At 43.7% G+C, this 16,710-nt stretch overlaps 1 protein-coding gene across 1 annotated transcript in view; it reads right to left on the bottom strand.

Moving 5' to 3' along the window:
- The window catches only part of GLT1D1 (glycosyltransferase 1 domain containing 1), a 90,377-nt gene that overhangs the window by 45,648 nt on the left and 28,019 nt on the right, over nt 1-16,710 (bottom strand). Inside the window, exons 5-6 of the mRNA XM_006894682.1 lie at nt 5,021-5,057; nt 545-601 (exon numbers count right to left, since the gene is read on the bottom strand). Of these exons, the coding sequence (XP_006894744.1) occupies nt 545-601; nt 5,021-5,057 (94 nt within the window). The remainder of the gene's footprint in view (nt 1-544; nt 602-5,020; nt 5,058-16,710) is intronic.

The raw sequence follows: 16,710 nt of genomic DNA on the forward strand, positions 1-16,710 counted from the left end.
TCCCTAAATCAGGTTTCTTTACCCTGCCAGCCTTCTAGTGATTATGATCTGAGGCAAAGTTTACAGAGCAGAGTGGTTTGACATCCACCATTCATAAGCATTTTGTCGTTTTATGATGTTAATGACAACAGCACTCTGATTCATCCTGCTGACTCTCATTTCCATTAATCCTTCTACCCCATCCCTTCCTGCCTTCTGACTGTTAATCCTCAGCACAGGTTGCCTTTTTTATATTATATGGATTGAGAAGGTTAAAAACATGATCTAGAACACAAAAACAGCAAGGCTTACTGGCCTTATGGAGACTGTGAAAAAAACCCTGAGATCACAGGCCTTAGTCAGCTTTCCAACCTGGAACAACTCATCCATGACTCCAGCCAAACAACAGACAGGACTACAAGGTCAACAACACTCACTCAAGGTCAATTACATTCATTCCCTAAAACAGTCAACCTCCCAGCCTCTCTCACAAGCATCTGATTCTGAGTACATGCCCCCAACAACTGACCATCTGACAGTGTGACAAGCAGACTGACCATCTCACCTGCACGCTGAAGGAAGGTGTTCCAGCTGAAGGTGGCGTTTGGTGTCGTTACAATGCCTGCGACAAAACAAGAACAGAGACACTTCACTTTGAGACGTTACCCGTGTTTCACCAGAACTTTTGTACTGAGGTTAAAATAATGGTCATACTTGGGTTATACAGAGCCACACAATAGGACGAGCACTCCAGAGTCCTGTTAATCCCCTAGCACCTCAGGTTACGGAGCATCCTGGATCCTAAAGAGCTCCAACCCCCACAAACAATGACAAACCATCATGGTCCCCCAGAACCAACCACAGCCCCCATGATGAAGCACGGTCCCCCAGAACCAACCATGGCTCCCCACAACCAACCACGGTCAACCAAGGTCCCAATGACCAACGGTGACTAACCATGGTCCCCTAGAATCAATCACGGCCCCCCAGAACCAATCACATCCCCCCATGATCACCCATGGCCCCCCACAACCAAACACAACTAAGGCCCCCATGACCAATGATAACTACCCATAGTTTCCCAGAACCAACCACGGCCCCCCATGACCAACCATGGCCCCACACGAGCAACCACGGCCCCCCACAACCATCCACAATCCACTACCAGGGCCAGAGCAAATGGTTGTCAGTCCACTCTGACTCGCAACAATCCCACAGGACAGGGGGGCACTACCCACAGGGTTTCTCAGGCTATAGAATTTATGAGATGAGATCCTTGGATCTTTTCTCCTGGGAAGTCACTGGTGGACTCAAACCACTGACTTGGGTTAACAGCCAAGTTTTAACCACTGTGCCACCAGAGTTCCTTGTCTTATGGCTTCATGGCTGTCTTGCTCTGTGCTGTCCAGTCAATTCTGACTCGCTACAGCATGGAGCAGAGCTCACTGTAGGGCCTCCAAGGCTGCCAGCTTCATGAGAACAGACTACCAGCATGGATGGGGTGACTGAGAGGTCCTAATCCCTGACCTTTTGGTTAGCAGCCAAGCACTTAACCACTGTACCACTACCACAACTCAGGGCCACAAAAACCTGAAAATCCTTAAAAATACTGCCTTAAATGGCACCAACAACACATTTGGACATTAACCAAAAGATTAAAGTTTTGAGTTCACCCAGAGACAGCTCAGAAAAGGCCTGGATAGTGATCCACTGTGACATGTCTGCCAGCGAAGAGGTCAAGGACACATCTCTGCTCTGACGCATGCTGGGGTTCCCCGAGCACACGCAGACTCCCCCACCAGCAGTTTGCTCTTCTTATGAAATAAGTTTTTCAAGCACCACCAATTAAACTCTAACAACCCCGTGTGTCAAAACCCAACCTGCACTGAACTCTCCTCATCTCCACCCTCCCAAATCCTGTCTTCACGTCACTCTTCTCGGATTGGATGTGTGAGGCCTCACATTCTTCAAATAACTGGATTCCAGTTAAATTTGAGATACAGGCAACATTCAAAGCAGGGTAATGGTAGTAACGGGGGAAATTAGCAACTCCAGAAATGAAAACTCAGTCCTTTGACCCCTCCTGACAGAATCAGTCATGCAAGGGTGAGTTTAAAGAGTGTATCCTGTGCTGGACCCTGAGCACTGCCCACCAGGTGCTGCCCCCACACCCTCCCAGGCCTCTAAACCCACTGGGCAGGCTGGTTCCTCCCACCCACCAGGAGGACAGGCAGGAGTGCACCTCAGATGGCATGACGAGTAGGCAACAGAGGCTGCCTGTAAGCCCACGCTCTCACCTCAAGCTTCCAGGTTGACACCTGCTCTCCTGGCCATAAATGAGATGATGAGCCTTGGCCCAGCACGAAGCTGTGTGCCCAGCTCTGTGACCCAAGTTCCATCACTACTGTAAAGGGAGGGCTCCAAAGGGAGCTCAGGTGCAGGCAAGCCAGTGCCGGCATACAGAGACTTCAGTGACAGAGACCTGCCCCTGCATTTCCAAGGAACAGCCTCTCCTAGCAACATGCCCAAAAATCTGCAGGACAAAACTTTATCATCTGTGCCTCCAAGAAGTACTCTGGCCGAACCTTCCCCAAGATCTATCAGTTTGTTCTTTTGGAAGTCCATGGGATCTTCGGTGCTCTTCTCCATCACCACAAATGAAAGGCATTAATTCATCTTCTGTCACCTTTATTCACTGCTCAGCTCTCAGACACATAGCAACTGATCAAAAGACCTGGCCCGTATGTATCAGGCGCATCTTAAGTCTTCAAAATTACATCACTGCTCTTCCATATTCTGGAGAGGTCTCTGACAGCACACTTGCCCCCTGCAGTGTGTCTCCTAATCTCCTGACTGTTGATATCAAGGGTACTGATCTTTGAGCCAATTAAGATTGGCCATTTTAATCCCTTCTTCATCTATCGTTATGTTGCCTAATGGCCCAGTGGTGAGGACCTTGGTTTTCTTGATGCTGAGATATAATCCATACTGAAGGCTTGTAATCCTTCGGCAGCAAGAGCTTCAAGCCCTCCTCACTTTAAACAAGGTGTGTCATCTGCATAATACAGGTTAAGTCTCCCTCTGATCCTGATGCCACATTCCTCTCCATAGAGGAGTATTTCACAAATTAATTGCTCAGCATACAGACTGAATAGGCAGAGAGAACAGATACAACCCTGATGTCATCCTTCCTGATTTTAAAAGAAACAATGTTCCCTTGCCCCATTCAACTAATTGCTTTTTAGTCTAGATATAGATTTCATATGGGAATAATTAAGTGTTCTGGGATTCTCACTCATCTCAATGTAGTCATAGTTATTAGCCACACGTCAATAAAACACGTGTTCTTCTGGTATTCTCTGCCTTCAGCTAAGATCCGTCTGACATCAGCATTATCCCCGGTGCCATGGACTTTTTAAAATCCTGCTTGAACTTCTGGAAGTTCCCTGTAAATGTACTGTTTTAAGGTGGTGTTCAGCAATATTTTGCTTGCATGTGATATTAATGTCATTGTTTGATAATTTCCACATTCTGTTGGATCACCTTTCTTGAGAATGGGAACAAATAAGGATTTCTTCCAGTCAGTTGACCAGGCAACTGTCCTCCAAATTTTCTGGCATAGATAGTTCAGGGCTGCATCTGTTACCTAAAGCATGTTAACTGATACCTCATCAGTTCCTGAGGCCTTCTTTTTTGCCAATGCCCTCAGTGCAGCTTGAACTTCTTCTGTTATTACGTCTGGCTCTTGATCATGTAGAACTTTCTGAATTTTTTTTTTATTATCAACTAATTATTTTTGGTACAATGACTCTCTGTATTCCTCCCATCTTCTTTTGCTGTTTCCTGGATCATTCAAGATTTTGCCCATAGCATCTCTCAGTATTGCAGTTTAAGGCTTGAGTTTGTTTTCCAGTTCTTTTAGCTTAAGAAATGTCAAATGAGTTCTTCTCTCTTTATTCTGACTCCAGCTCTTTGTGTATTTCATTATAATATTTTGTTCTGTCTTCTCAAGCTTCCCTTTGAAATTTTCTATTCAGTTCTTTTACTTCAGCATCTCTTCCCTTTGTTTTGGCTTCTTGACATTCTCATGCAATTTTCATAGTTTCTTCTAACACTGTTCTGGCTTTTCCTTTCTTCTCTTTCTCTGTAATGTCCTTATGCTCTCTTCCTGGATATCCCTGCTATCATTGCACAGATCCTCTGGTCTTCAATCACTGGTGTTCAATGCCTCAAAGCAGTTGTTGAGATGATTTTTAAATTCAGGTGGGATATACTCAAGGTCGTATTTTGGTTCCTTTGGATGTACTATATAGTAGGTTACCAAAACCAGGACCACACCCACTGCCCTCTGGCCAGTCACCCCAAGAACCCTCCACCGAGTTTACAGAGAGTGTTAAGTCTTTTCAGGAGGAGCCTGCCTGTTTTTTTCTTGCAAAACAGCCAGTAGATGAGTAACACTGACGTTTTAGCTAGGAGTCCAACACAAAGCCACGGGGCCCTTTTACAGACTCCAGGCGAGTGTCAACATAGCAAACCCACATGCTGGGAAACCAACATTTTGGTCTGGAAATGAACCCTCAAGAATTCTGTAGCCAGCCAGTGAGGAGGAAGCTGGAGGGACCATCCAGGCTGAGGGCTAACATGGGTCCACAAGTGACATCCCACAACCTGCAGGGGTTCCCTCGGAAGCTGGCTTCTCAGGTAAGAACAGTGATTTACACTGCCATCATCCCTGCCATCAAGTTGGAACCAACTCACCAGTGCTTTTTAAGAGGCTACAAATCACACTCTAAGGAGATGGCCCATATATCTCTATAGGAGCAGCTAGTGGATTTGAACCACCCACCTCTGGGTTGGCAAGGCAATTTCTTAACACTAGGTCATTTATGTAAACACTGTTTTTTAACTTTTCCTTCTATGAAACTCTCATCACAGTCCAGCTCATACATATATCTCATCATGTCACAAACACGGCTATGTGCCCCTAGTGAAAAGCACTTGCGTGCTTAAAAATCAAACCAAAATATTTTTAAATTCTTACCTTGACTCTGGACGTAGATCTTACCCTTCGCTTGGGGCTTTGAAAAAGAGGGGGGGAAAGAAAAAAATGTAAACACCATGGCCCAGAACAACGGCTTTTAATAATAACATAAAGTCCACAAGAATCTCTCTGGAGAAGCGTCACTGGGACCATCTGCAAGCCGCTCACAGACTACTCTACAAAGCAGGGGTGGGCTCGTGTCTGAAGGCTTCAGTCCACTGGCAGCAGTTCTGGAAGGTCAGACACACATAGAGTACTGTCCTTGGGCTGGGTGGAGTCACTAGGACAACAGGAAACCTGCCCACAGGCAGGCCGACAGCATGTCACCAAAGAGGCCCCTGAGATGCTCCCACACTGAGGATGAACTGGGAAGTCTGGTCCAGAGTGAGGGACCAAGTGGCACAGTGGGTTAAGTGTTGGTCGGCTAACTGAACTGTGTGAGCTGAACCCACCAGCTGCTACACAGGAGAAAGGAGAGGCAGTCGGCTTCCATGATCACGGGCTCAGAAACATGATGGGCAGTCCCTCTCTGTCCCCCAGGGTTGCTGTGAGTGGGAATGGACTAGCAGCAGTGGTCCTGAGACCAGCGGCTAACAGCTGGTCCTGAGACTGTCCACTCGAGTGCTGAGTGGGGTTTCTGCCTCCCCTGCCTTCAGGAATACAAAAAAAGAAAAGGACTCCAGATTTGGGAACAAAACTCTGGTCTGAGGGTTGGGTTCCTCCACACATGCAGGCGTGGAGGCACGCCTGGTCCTTGGGCTGGTCATGGCCTCTGGGGTCACTGGGAGAAGCCTGAGGGGCACTATTGCTTGTGGCATTTGTCATGAATGTCAGAAAACTACCAGAGAAAAAGGGTTCATATCTCAGGTTCCTGTCTAAATGGCAGCATGATTTTATTTAAAATCAAAGTTATAAGCAAAGGTAGGACCAGATGAGAATGGAGAATCTATTAACGGCTGGAGCCAGAAAGCTATCAATCCATGTCTGTCTCAAAGAACCAAACAGAGTCAACTCTGCGGAAAACCCCAAGAACGTGCATCTTTTTGGTCATGGGACTTAATGACCCAGGTAAACACTCAGAAGGACCCAATCAGCCATTCTCTGTGGTCACAGAGCCTGCCATGAGCCTGCTTGCTCTGGCCTCTGCTGCGTTCGAGTCCATTGTTACAGTCACTGTGTCCACCCACTTGGCTTAGAGTCTTCCTCCCTTTCTCTGGTCCTCCACCTTCCCAACATGATGTCTCTTTCCAAGGACACACCCCTCCTGACCATGTGCCCAGGGCATGTGAGACAAAATTTCATCATCCTTTCCTCTAAGGAACTCTATCTTGAGGAAAAAAATCAAGGTGTTGGTGAAGCAGGCCTGCTAAGAGAGCAAGGATGCAGGAAGAAGTGACAGCATCCTGGCATTAGGGTGGAGGTCCTGGTGGAGGGAGGGCTAGCAGGCCAGGACACAGGCCTCAGAGAGGCTGAGCTGTTGCTATGCTGGGCTTGGTCTGGGGTTTGTTCTTAAGCATGCTGTGTAGTATCTCAGTCAATGGGAGCTACTAGAGCTCCTAACATGTTCCATGACTTCCAGGACCCTTTACCCCCTAGTACGGGCAGACGCCCACCTAGGATGCTCTCAAAATCATCTTAAAAGTTTAGGAGGAAGAGACTTGCAGGCCACTACCCAAGTGTCTGAGCTGCCCTAGCCAGAAGAGAGGCAAGAGCCCTGCAGGCCACGCCAGATGAGCCAGCAATGAGGAGAGTGCCTCATGTACCAACCACAGTACACCAGGAGTACCGACTGACCACCGAGACATGGGGAGAAGACGGGTCCATCCGGGCAGCATTCCCGGGACTTTCCCTCATCCATAGGAGCTTTGTCTGCTCGGTGTAAATAGCCTCCTCCCCATCCAACTTCAGGAGAGGACAGACGTACACAGAGAGCACCAATCCACAGAGTCTTGGTGAGGAAAGTATCCTGGGACTGTCCAGCTCCCCAAGGGTTTTCGGCTCAAAGGGGAGACAACCTCTCTTGTCCGGATGCTGAAGATGATATAGACAGAAGCAGCCAACTTTGCCTACTCCTCGTGGAAACAGCTCCCTCCCATCAAACTAAAAGACAGGACAGAGAAGTGAGCCATACAGCTGAGTGATGAGAGACTCCAGCTTCCTGCCCCTCCAAGTACAACAAATGAGAAACCACAGGAAAACAGAACCACCCACAGATGACTAGCAGGGAAGACTGCTACGAAACTGAGTCAAGGGCAACACTTGCAATCTACAGCTCTACCAACAGCATCACAGAGACAAGGAATTGACAACAATCTGTGCAGACACAACAGAAACTACCTCACACTAAGAATAACTTCACACAATGTCAAGGAAGCAGCAAGTATGATTAAACATCAGGAAAAAAACAAATCAAGCCTTCCCCTAAAAAACACAGACCAGATCAGAGACCCACTAAACACCCCAGAGACAAAAAGGCAGAATAAATATGCCAAGGTGGTGTTCTAAGAACTAGTACTGAAAAAGCTACAAATGATAGAAGAAATAGTTGAAACCATAAAGAGGTACAACAATTTTTTAAAAAATCAATACAGGCCAGAGACAGTATAACAAAGACAGTAAAAGAACAACACAAAAGCATGGAAATTCAATCCAGATTATCAAGAACAGTATTACAGAAATTTTTCAACATGCTAGAGGCACAAAAAAAAAAAAAAGAAAACCAGAAGAGATGGAACGGAAAACTAGTGCTACAGAGGACAAGAGCCTCAATGAGAACTTACAAAAAGAAAATCCAGAGAGGGGACAGAAGGGAAATGAAGAAACAGAATCATGTGGGATGACATCAAAGGAAACGACATACATGCAACTGAAATTCTAGAATGAGGGAAAATGGAAATGAGATCTTACAAAAAGAAAATCCAGAGAGGGGACAGAAGGGAAATGAAGAAACAGAATCATGTGGGATGACATCAAAGGAAACGACATACATGCAACTGAAATTCTAGAATGAGGGAAAATGGAGGAGCTCTGAAAAAAAACAACTGTAGGAAAAGTACTAAATAAAATATTCCAGGTTTCATAAAAAAACATGGGCATACACATTCAACTCAGTCTGTGAAGTCCAAATAGACTTGAACCCCAAAGAAAAACATCAAGACATCTCAGAGTCAGACTCTGTAAAATCAAAGACAAAGAAAGAACCCTAAATGCAGCACAAGGAAAAGTCATCTACAAAGGAGGACCAATTAGATTAGCTCTGACTTCTCAGAAGAAACCATGCCAGAAAGAAGACAATGGGATGGCATTTACACAAGGCTGAAGGAAAACAACTGCCAGCCACAGACCCGTACCCAGTAAAGCTGACCATCACATATGATAGAGAAATTAAGTCATCTGCAGAAAAAAAAAGAATTTAAGGGATTTATGAAAATATTACTAACTCTACAAGAAATACTAAGGAAAGTCAAGTCCTTCACACAGACAACAAAAAAAGTGCATGGACTAACATAAACAGCAACAACAGAAAAAGGAATGCACAAAATGAGTATGATAAAAGTTGGCCTGTCAAATAATCATACTTAATGTAATCAGCTTAAAAGCACTGATTAAGAGGAAGGGTATCAGAATGGATAAAAAAAACCAAAGCCCATCCATATGTTTCCAACAAGAGATACATTTAAGAAACAAGAAGAAATACAGACTAAAATCAAGGGGGGGGGGGAATCTATCAAGTACATGGCATCCATAAGAAAGCCAGAGTGATAATACTAATCTCTGATATACATTTCAGCATTAAAACCAGCATAAGAGATAAAGAAGGACACTATATAATGATTAAACACACAACAGATCAAGAGACATAACCTTAGTTAACACCTATGCACCTAATAATAGACCTACAAAATAGGTAAAACAATGATTAATGACAGACCTAAAAGAAATAGCACAATAGTAGTAGGAGACTTACCACACAACTCTCAACAAAGACCAAGTCAATGCAAAAGAAATTCAACAAAGACATGGAAGACCTAAACTATACAATCAACCAACTTGACCTCATATGTATTCAGGGTATTTCTCCCAATAAAGGACCCATTTACTCTCTTCTCAAGTGCACAGGGATCATTTGCTAGAATTAACTGCACAGTGTGACACTTAGCAAGCCTCAACAAATTAAAAACCATGGAATAATACAAAGTATCTTCTCACACCACAACAAGACTACAATGGAAAAAAGAATACACTGAAGCTAAAAAAAAATATCTTGCTTGAGCACTACTGGGCTATAGAAGAAAACAAACAAAATTTAAAAGTTCCCCTAAATAAATGAAAATACATCATATTTAAACCTGTAGAATATAATTAAGGCACAGCTAAGATCTTCAAGGGGCTGGTTCACAGCAATAAGCAAACACATAAAAAAGGGAGCAAAATTAACTATTTATCCCAATACTTCTAGCAAACAGAAAAAGAACAAGTTAAACCAACAGCCTATTGAAGAAAGGAAATTTTATGAATAAAGATTGACATCAATGAAAAAAACAGAAAAATGATTGAAACCAGGAAGTTATTCTTTGAAAAGGTTAACCCTAACAAAGAAAACAAACAAGCCTCTTTAACAAAAAAACAAGATACAAATAATTCAAATAAGAAAGAGGTGAAATCACAACAAAACCAGTTCAAAGTAAATGGGCAATATTAGAATATTCTAAAAAGCTATACTCCGATACATGTGAAAACTAGAAGTGGGCAAATTCCTAGAAATTCTGCCCATATAGACACAAAGAGAAGTGAATACTTGAACAGGCTAATTATAAAATAAGAAACAGGAAAAAATACAACTCTTGGCCCAAATGGCTTCATGGATGAATTCTATCAAATATTTAGAGACAAACTAGCAACAATTCTACTTAAATTGTCCCCCCAAAATAGAAAAAGAAACACTCCCAGAGTCATTCTAGGGAGCAAGCATAATCATAACATCAAAACAAGGCAAAGACATCACCACAAAAATAGAAAACTATAAACCAGTATCTTTTAAGAACACAGATGTCACTTACTAAGATGCTGTGATTACTAAGATAAAATTTAAAAAGAAAAGCAAAATAAAAAACAAACCAACACACCAAAATCCTTAACAAAATCCTGTTCAGTATATAAAGCAAAAGAATTCATCTCGACCAAGTGAGATTCTCAACATAAGAAAAATAATTACTGTAATCCATCATGTTAATAAAGCAAAGAACAAAAACCACATGATCTTATCAACTGATGCAAAAAAAGATCTTCAACAAAATCAACACTGCTCTCTGATTAAAACACTCACCAAAATAGAAACAGATTTCCTCAACATATTGAAAAGTCATATACAAAACTAAGAGCCAACATCATTCTCAACAGGGATGGACTGAAGGCATTCTCCTTGTGGACAGGGACCAGGCAAGGATGCCCACTACCACCACTCCTATACTGCAAAGTAAACTCTGCTGTATGTAAATCTGGTGCTGCAGACCTTGCGTCCATCTCCTTGAGGATCTTCCGCTTTCTTTTTCACTGACTCTCCTTCACTGTACCTCTCCAGGAACTGGCTCCTCTAAACGCCACAGGCAGAATGAGCTGTCTCTAGGAGGAAATGTCTGGACTCTTCTGCTGGTCTTCACTTAGCCTCAGCATTATTTCTTTATACTCTTCTCCCTCTTTTCTCTCTCATTGCCATCTAGTCGGAACCAGCTTGTACTGATTCTCCAGTGGATTTCCAAAAGCAGTGAATCACAAAAGAGCAGACTACCCATGTTTCTGTCAGAGTGGGTGGTGAATTCAAAACACCTGCCCTTGGGTTGGCAGTGCAACTGCTACCTACAGCCACCAGAGCTCCCTAAACTCCTAACAACTAAAAAACAAAACAAAAACCCAAACCCTTAAAGAGGCATCTATGTCTCTTATTCACAAAACAAGACCCACTGCCATAGAAATGGATTCCACCTTCCAGTGACCCTGCAGACAGCGTGGATCTGGCCCAGGGGCGCCCCAGGCTATAATCTGACGGACGCAGACTACATCATCTTTCTCCCACAGAGCAGCTGGAGAGTTTCTACTGTTGTCATTGCAGTTACCCGCTGAGTGTTTTATATGCTGTGCCACCAGCTGTGCCACATCTTAGAACACATTAGAATTTTAAAATATTACCCAAGAACAGTCACAGTACAGAGCCAAATGGGCTTCTTTTTATTCTTTGTAATAATAATAATAAAAACAAACCTGACCTAATCCAATGGACTTATATTGATTTCAAACAAACACTTTCTAAATTAAAATGTTCTCAATACAAATTTACTTTCTTTGCTCAATATTTATTATTGTTTCACTTGCCTTGAAATAACATAAGAGTCAAAGTCCTTGTAGACCACTCGTCTTGGCCGATTAGCTAATCAATATGTGAGATGAGAAAGAAGATTGAGTGTATGGGGGGATGAGAGGGAGCTCTTCATTTTTACTATGAGAAACCATTATTTAATTTGGCTCAATGCTAGAGAGAAGGACTCACTGTCTGATTGCATAGAGATCTATAAATATATTTGGCTTTGTTGGGAAACCGTTATTTAATTTGGTCCATTACTAGAGAAAAAAGGCCAGTGTCCTGTTATACATCTTAGATCCAGTGCTGGTGAGTCAATCCCAGCACAGGGCAGCCCTCTACATGTTCCCAGGGCTTAAACTTCATGGAAATAGACTGCCTGATCTTTCCTCCAGGGAGCAGCTGGTGATTCTAAACGGAGTCCTTCCAGGGAAGACGTCAACACAGTTACTCCCCACGTCACCTGGGCTTTTTCCTATTACATGGCTATCTCTACCTACAGCTGACTTTGCAGGAAATCCAAGTAAGAATTCACAACTTTCAAGTAGGTTCTATGACAGAAATAACACACAGCAACAGCAAAGCGATTTCCCCTTCTTTGATTAATGTACCTAGAGGTTAACCTGGCCACCATGAGTCAGAATCTACTTGGACAGCACCTGGACAGGTGGTTAGGAGGGTAACGTACAGAAATTAAACTTTCTGTGAAAGAACCCACAATAAATATAATTTCTGAAATATATACACAATTTTATGCCCTGAACATTGCAAAAAAAAGTTTTAGATGACAATTTGTGCTCACACTCTGCTAAAAAAATCTTATAAAATTGTTGCCAATTGCTTAAAAGAATTATGGCCACTGAGTATAAGCCTTAGGGAGCTCTGGTGGCTTACTGGTAAGGAGTTGTGCTTCCAACCCAAAGGCATGCAGTTCAAAACCACCAGTTGCTCTGTGGGAGAGAAATGGGCAGTCTCCTCTCATACAATTAAATGTCTCTGAAAACCTGCTGGAGGGTCAGCTATGGATCTGTTCTAAAGCAACAGTACACCACCACCAACCACAAATACAAGCCCACTGCCATCAAGTCGATTCAACACAAACACTCCACAGGAATCTGTGGTGCTGAGCCTGAGTGATAACAGTTAACAATGCAGGGTCCCCAGGGGGCTGTGTATTTCACTAAGTAGCAACTCACCTATTGTGTCCCATCAAGGCTGGGGCAAACCCCACTGAAAAAAATCATGTGTGGAGACATCCTAAGATAGAAAGGTAACCATAAACATAGCCCCTCAAACATCGTTTCTAAATGAGTACCCCACTTCCTCAAAGGGCAGAGATGAATCCCTGACCACAAAGCACCCCTTCTCCGGCAGACCACATATTGCTGGATACCATGTGAGTAAATGTTTTTGAGAATGTGGAAAAGCTAAGTACAATCCCCCCCCCCCCTCCAAAATGTGTGGAGGAACATCGGTAGTGTAGTAGATTTAGTGTTTGTCTGTCAATTGAATGGTCAGTGATTCAAACTCATCAATGGCTCCGTACAAGAAGAGATGAGGCAGCTGCCCTATAAAGATTTACAGCCTCTGAAACCCTATGGGCAGCTCTGCTCTGACCTTTAGGGTCACTGTAAATTGGGCTTAACTGGACAGTGTGTTCACATGTACGAGCTGTCCTGTCCTGTATGAACCCCTGGACACATGTAGCATTGAGAGCATGAAATGGAGCTGGTCTCAACTGAGTACTGCTGTGACAGCAGAAGGTACAGTGGATTCCGTTTCAGAAAAAATATCCATGCAACTCATCTTCTCTCCTTACCCAGAGCAAAGGAGAGGGAAGAAACCCAAAGGCTTGTGGATACAATTACGCACATAGTGGACGACATGAACCTTGGCCTCCGTGACCCTGAGACCAGGAGAACTAGACGGTGCCCAAGTATCACTGCTGACCACTTCTAAAGGGACTACAAGAGAAGGTCCTGGATGGAACAGGAGGGAAAATGTGTAATGAAATGCAAAATACTAAAAAAGATGGTTTGCTGGTCTGATAGAGACTATGAACAAGCATCAGGCTGGAGCTGAACTCACTGCTCTGGTTCAACTTTCAGCCAAACAACAGACAGGCCTTGAAGGTGGTAGTAACACCAGCGACACATACTCAAGTCAACCATACACGACAAAACGGCATCATTTTCTCAGGATGACACTCAGAAGCTAGTAAGAGATGGGGAAAAAGGACAAAGGGAACTGGTGAACCCAGTGAGGAATTGGGATGAGTGCTGTTACAGCATGAGGATGGTAATCAATGTTAGGCTATAAAAGGTGTATGCGTTGTTAAAAGAAAACAAATTTGCTCTAGAAAATTTAACTAAAATAATACTGAAAATCAGTCAGATACACACACACATAAAATGTAAAATTATCTCCATAGTAACTGACACAGTGTTTCAGGTAAATAAGCAAGCTCTGTTAAGCCCATGCTTGTAGGAAGGAATCTGGCCCTGCTCAAAGTGAGGGCTGGTCTGCGTCCTCCGTCCTGGGGGGTGCTTGTTTCACACCTTCTCTGGAAAGGATGGCGGTCAGTCACGATTGGATGGGAGGCCTGGAGTGCCCATGTCAGGTGAAAAAGAAGACCACAGTTGACCTAGTTTGCCCCAATAAGACAGACTGTGCAGGTCAGCTCCCTTAGAGGGTACAGCTCCTTCCCTCAGAGGAGGGGGACCCAGGAGCCTCGCGACTGGGACTACAGAACCTGTTCCCCTTCTGTCTCCCTCCACCTGCTACAGCGGACATCCTTTCCCCAGGATAATCTGTGCCTAGGAACGACAGTTCTCTGTGGATTCTGGGAGCCTGAGGGAATGGCCAGACCCAAAGGAGGTTTGTGGTACCCTCTAAATCAGCAAAAAGAATCATCAGTGAAACTACTGGGGACCATACCTTCAAACTGTGAGGTTAACTTTGGGCAGGAGGTTCCCTAAAACATATTGTTAAAATCCATGTGGCTGGTTACAGTCTCTTTGAGTAGATGTGGCTGGTAGAAAATTCAGAAAGAAGGTTCATGTTTGTGGTCCACATTCGACTTCCATGCAATGGTGCTAGCAGAGAGGGCGTGCTGTGTTTCTGTCTCCTCAAGTCAACAGCCTTGTGCTGTTTTTTTAAAAAATGCACAGCGAAACGCCCACCAATCCAACACTGTCCACAAGGGCAATACAGCAACACTGATTTCATCCGTCAAGTTGGAGAGCCGTTCTCACCCTCCCTTCCAGACATGCACTCATCTCTCCCCAGGCTTCCTATCTAACCCTTCAAGATGCCGTGAGCAATCAGATCCCACACAGAGAGCTTTAAAAAGCACACAGAGCTCGGGGCAGACATCCTTTACTATTTAAGCTAGACCACTCAAATAGTTCGGTTTAAAGAGAGCTTAGCAGATCTTTCTGATTTGTGGTTTCCGAGTTCAAGATTATCTCGGGACCATAGTTTCAGAATTCCCTCCAGAGTCTCAGTAACTCCAGAAATTCTGAATTCTGTAAAAATTAAAAACCTGTTCTACACGTACCCCCTCTTTTTTGATCAAGATTCTTCTGTAACATCTTTCATCAGTGCTCATTAATTGTAGCTGAGAAAACACAAGTTTTGGAATAGATATTATCCTCAAAACTCTTATCTACATAAACTACACATACTCTCTGTTGAAATGACAAAAATGAAAAGCAGCAAATGCCATAAATCTTTCTAATCTGGGATTAGTGAAATTTGATCCCGGCTTGGTAATAATTAGGTCGGATTAACTCAACTACAAACCAAGGGAAGCCTACTCATTAAAACACAGAATACAAAATTAAAAACAAAAGTTAGTGACACTACACTGAAGAGCAAAGCTTAATTAATCAAAAACAGTAATATGGCCAGAATACACAAATGTGGTCTCTTCAAAAATGCAACGGTAACAACGAACCTCTTTGCTTTTTACACACCAACCTTTCATTTGCAAAAATTAATCCTCTAAAGTTAGGTGGCTGAACTCGGAAACTTATACCAAATTAAAAATTATAAAAAGTTGTATTTAAAACAAGTCTTTACTCCTATTTCACAGTTAACTTCCTCAAGTTTAAACTATATCAATAAAAAGTTAATTCCATTACGTCATTAGCTTTTATTGGAGTACCTGTTATAGCATCACCCAAGTCATCTATCTATCTGTGCTCCCTTCAAGTCCCCTTTTTTAGCCCCCTCCATTGCTTGTTAATATATCAGAAAGAGTGGGTGCCTTCTCTGAAGACAGACTACATACAAGAAAAAACCCCAGATCTCTCCCATCATAGCTGCAGGTCCAGTCCTCCCACAATGACCCAGGCCAGAAGAGATGTTCAGATGATACAAGGAGTCATGAGAAACAATAAACATTCACATTAATCATTCTGTGACCAGTGGGATACAGAGTGCCCACTTAAATTTTCTACCTCCGGAGGTTAGCGGGAGCCTTCAATCCCACTTCTAGTGTGCTGTCATCTTGTGGGAGCCTGTACAACTTCATGAATATAAAGAAACAGACCTCATCGACTAACTATGGACCCACAGACTCCATGGGACACATGTGTCCCACCCACTGTAACCAAATCCATTATTACCTCCATGTTGTCCATTTCATTCAAAATGTTCTTCATTACTGAAAATACATGGTTCCAACAAAAAAAACCCTTCAAAGCAGAAGAGAGTCTGATCTTGAAAGAGTTAAGAACATGCTGAGACAATGAATGGAGAAGGGTACGCCAATTCTGGAGGGGCAAGGAAGGGTCCTGGGCAAGGTGACAGGCCAGAGAGACATGAGGAAAGGAGGCAGTCAGGTCCTGGTAGAGCGAGCACACAGTGGGCACGGCGAGGCTGCCTTTAGTGTCTGTCTCCGCAGGGACACTGGAGCATCTGTGCTCCCCCAGTCTAGGGCTCTATCTTGATTTGACTCATGGTAAATGGCAATCAGCCTCTTGAATCAGCCGTGGGGAAGGATGGAGTGCTGTGACAAGCTCTTTAGATCAAGAGTTGAGCTGTTCACTGGAAGGCTGGTCATGGGAACCCATCACGAGGTGGTCTCATCCCAGAAACCAATGGAGGGTCACCAGGACTCGGAATCTACTTGGTGCCAGGGGCTGGGCTTGGACTGAGTCAGGTCTGGGTCAGTTTTCTTCTTGGAGACCACACCAAGTGCCATCATGTGTCAGCCAACTGGAGGACATCAGGCCCCTGAGTCACACTGACTTCTCAATGCTGGCATGCTTCATTATTTTACATCCATAAAAATCACATTTGCTAAGATGACCGCTGGCTGTATCAGAGG

This window comes from Elephantulus edwardii, unplaced genomic scaffold, assembly GCF_000299155.1.
Source record: "Elephantulus edwardii isolate Elephantulus edwardi_28Jun2011 unplaced genomic scaffold, EleEdw1.0 scaffold00148, whole genome shotgun sequence".
Taxonomy (NCBI): Eukaryota; Metazoa; Chordata; class Mammalia; order Macroscelidea; family Macroscelididae; genus Elephantulus; species Elephantulus edwardii.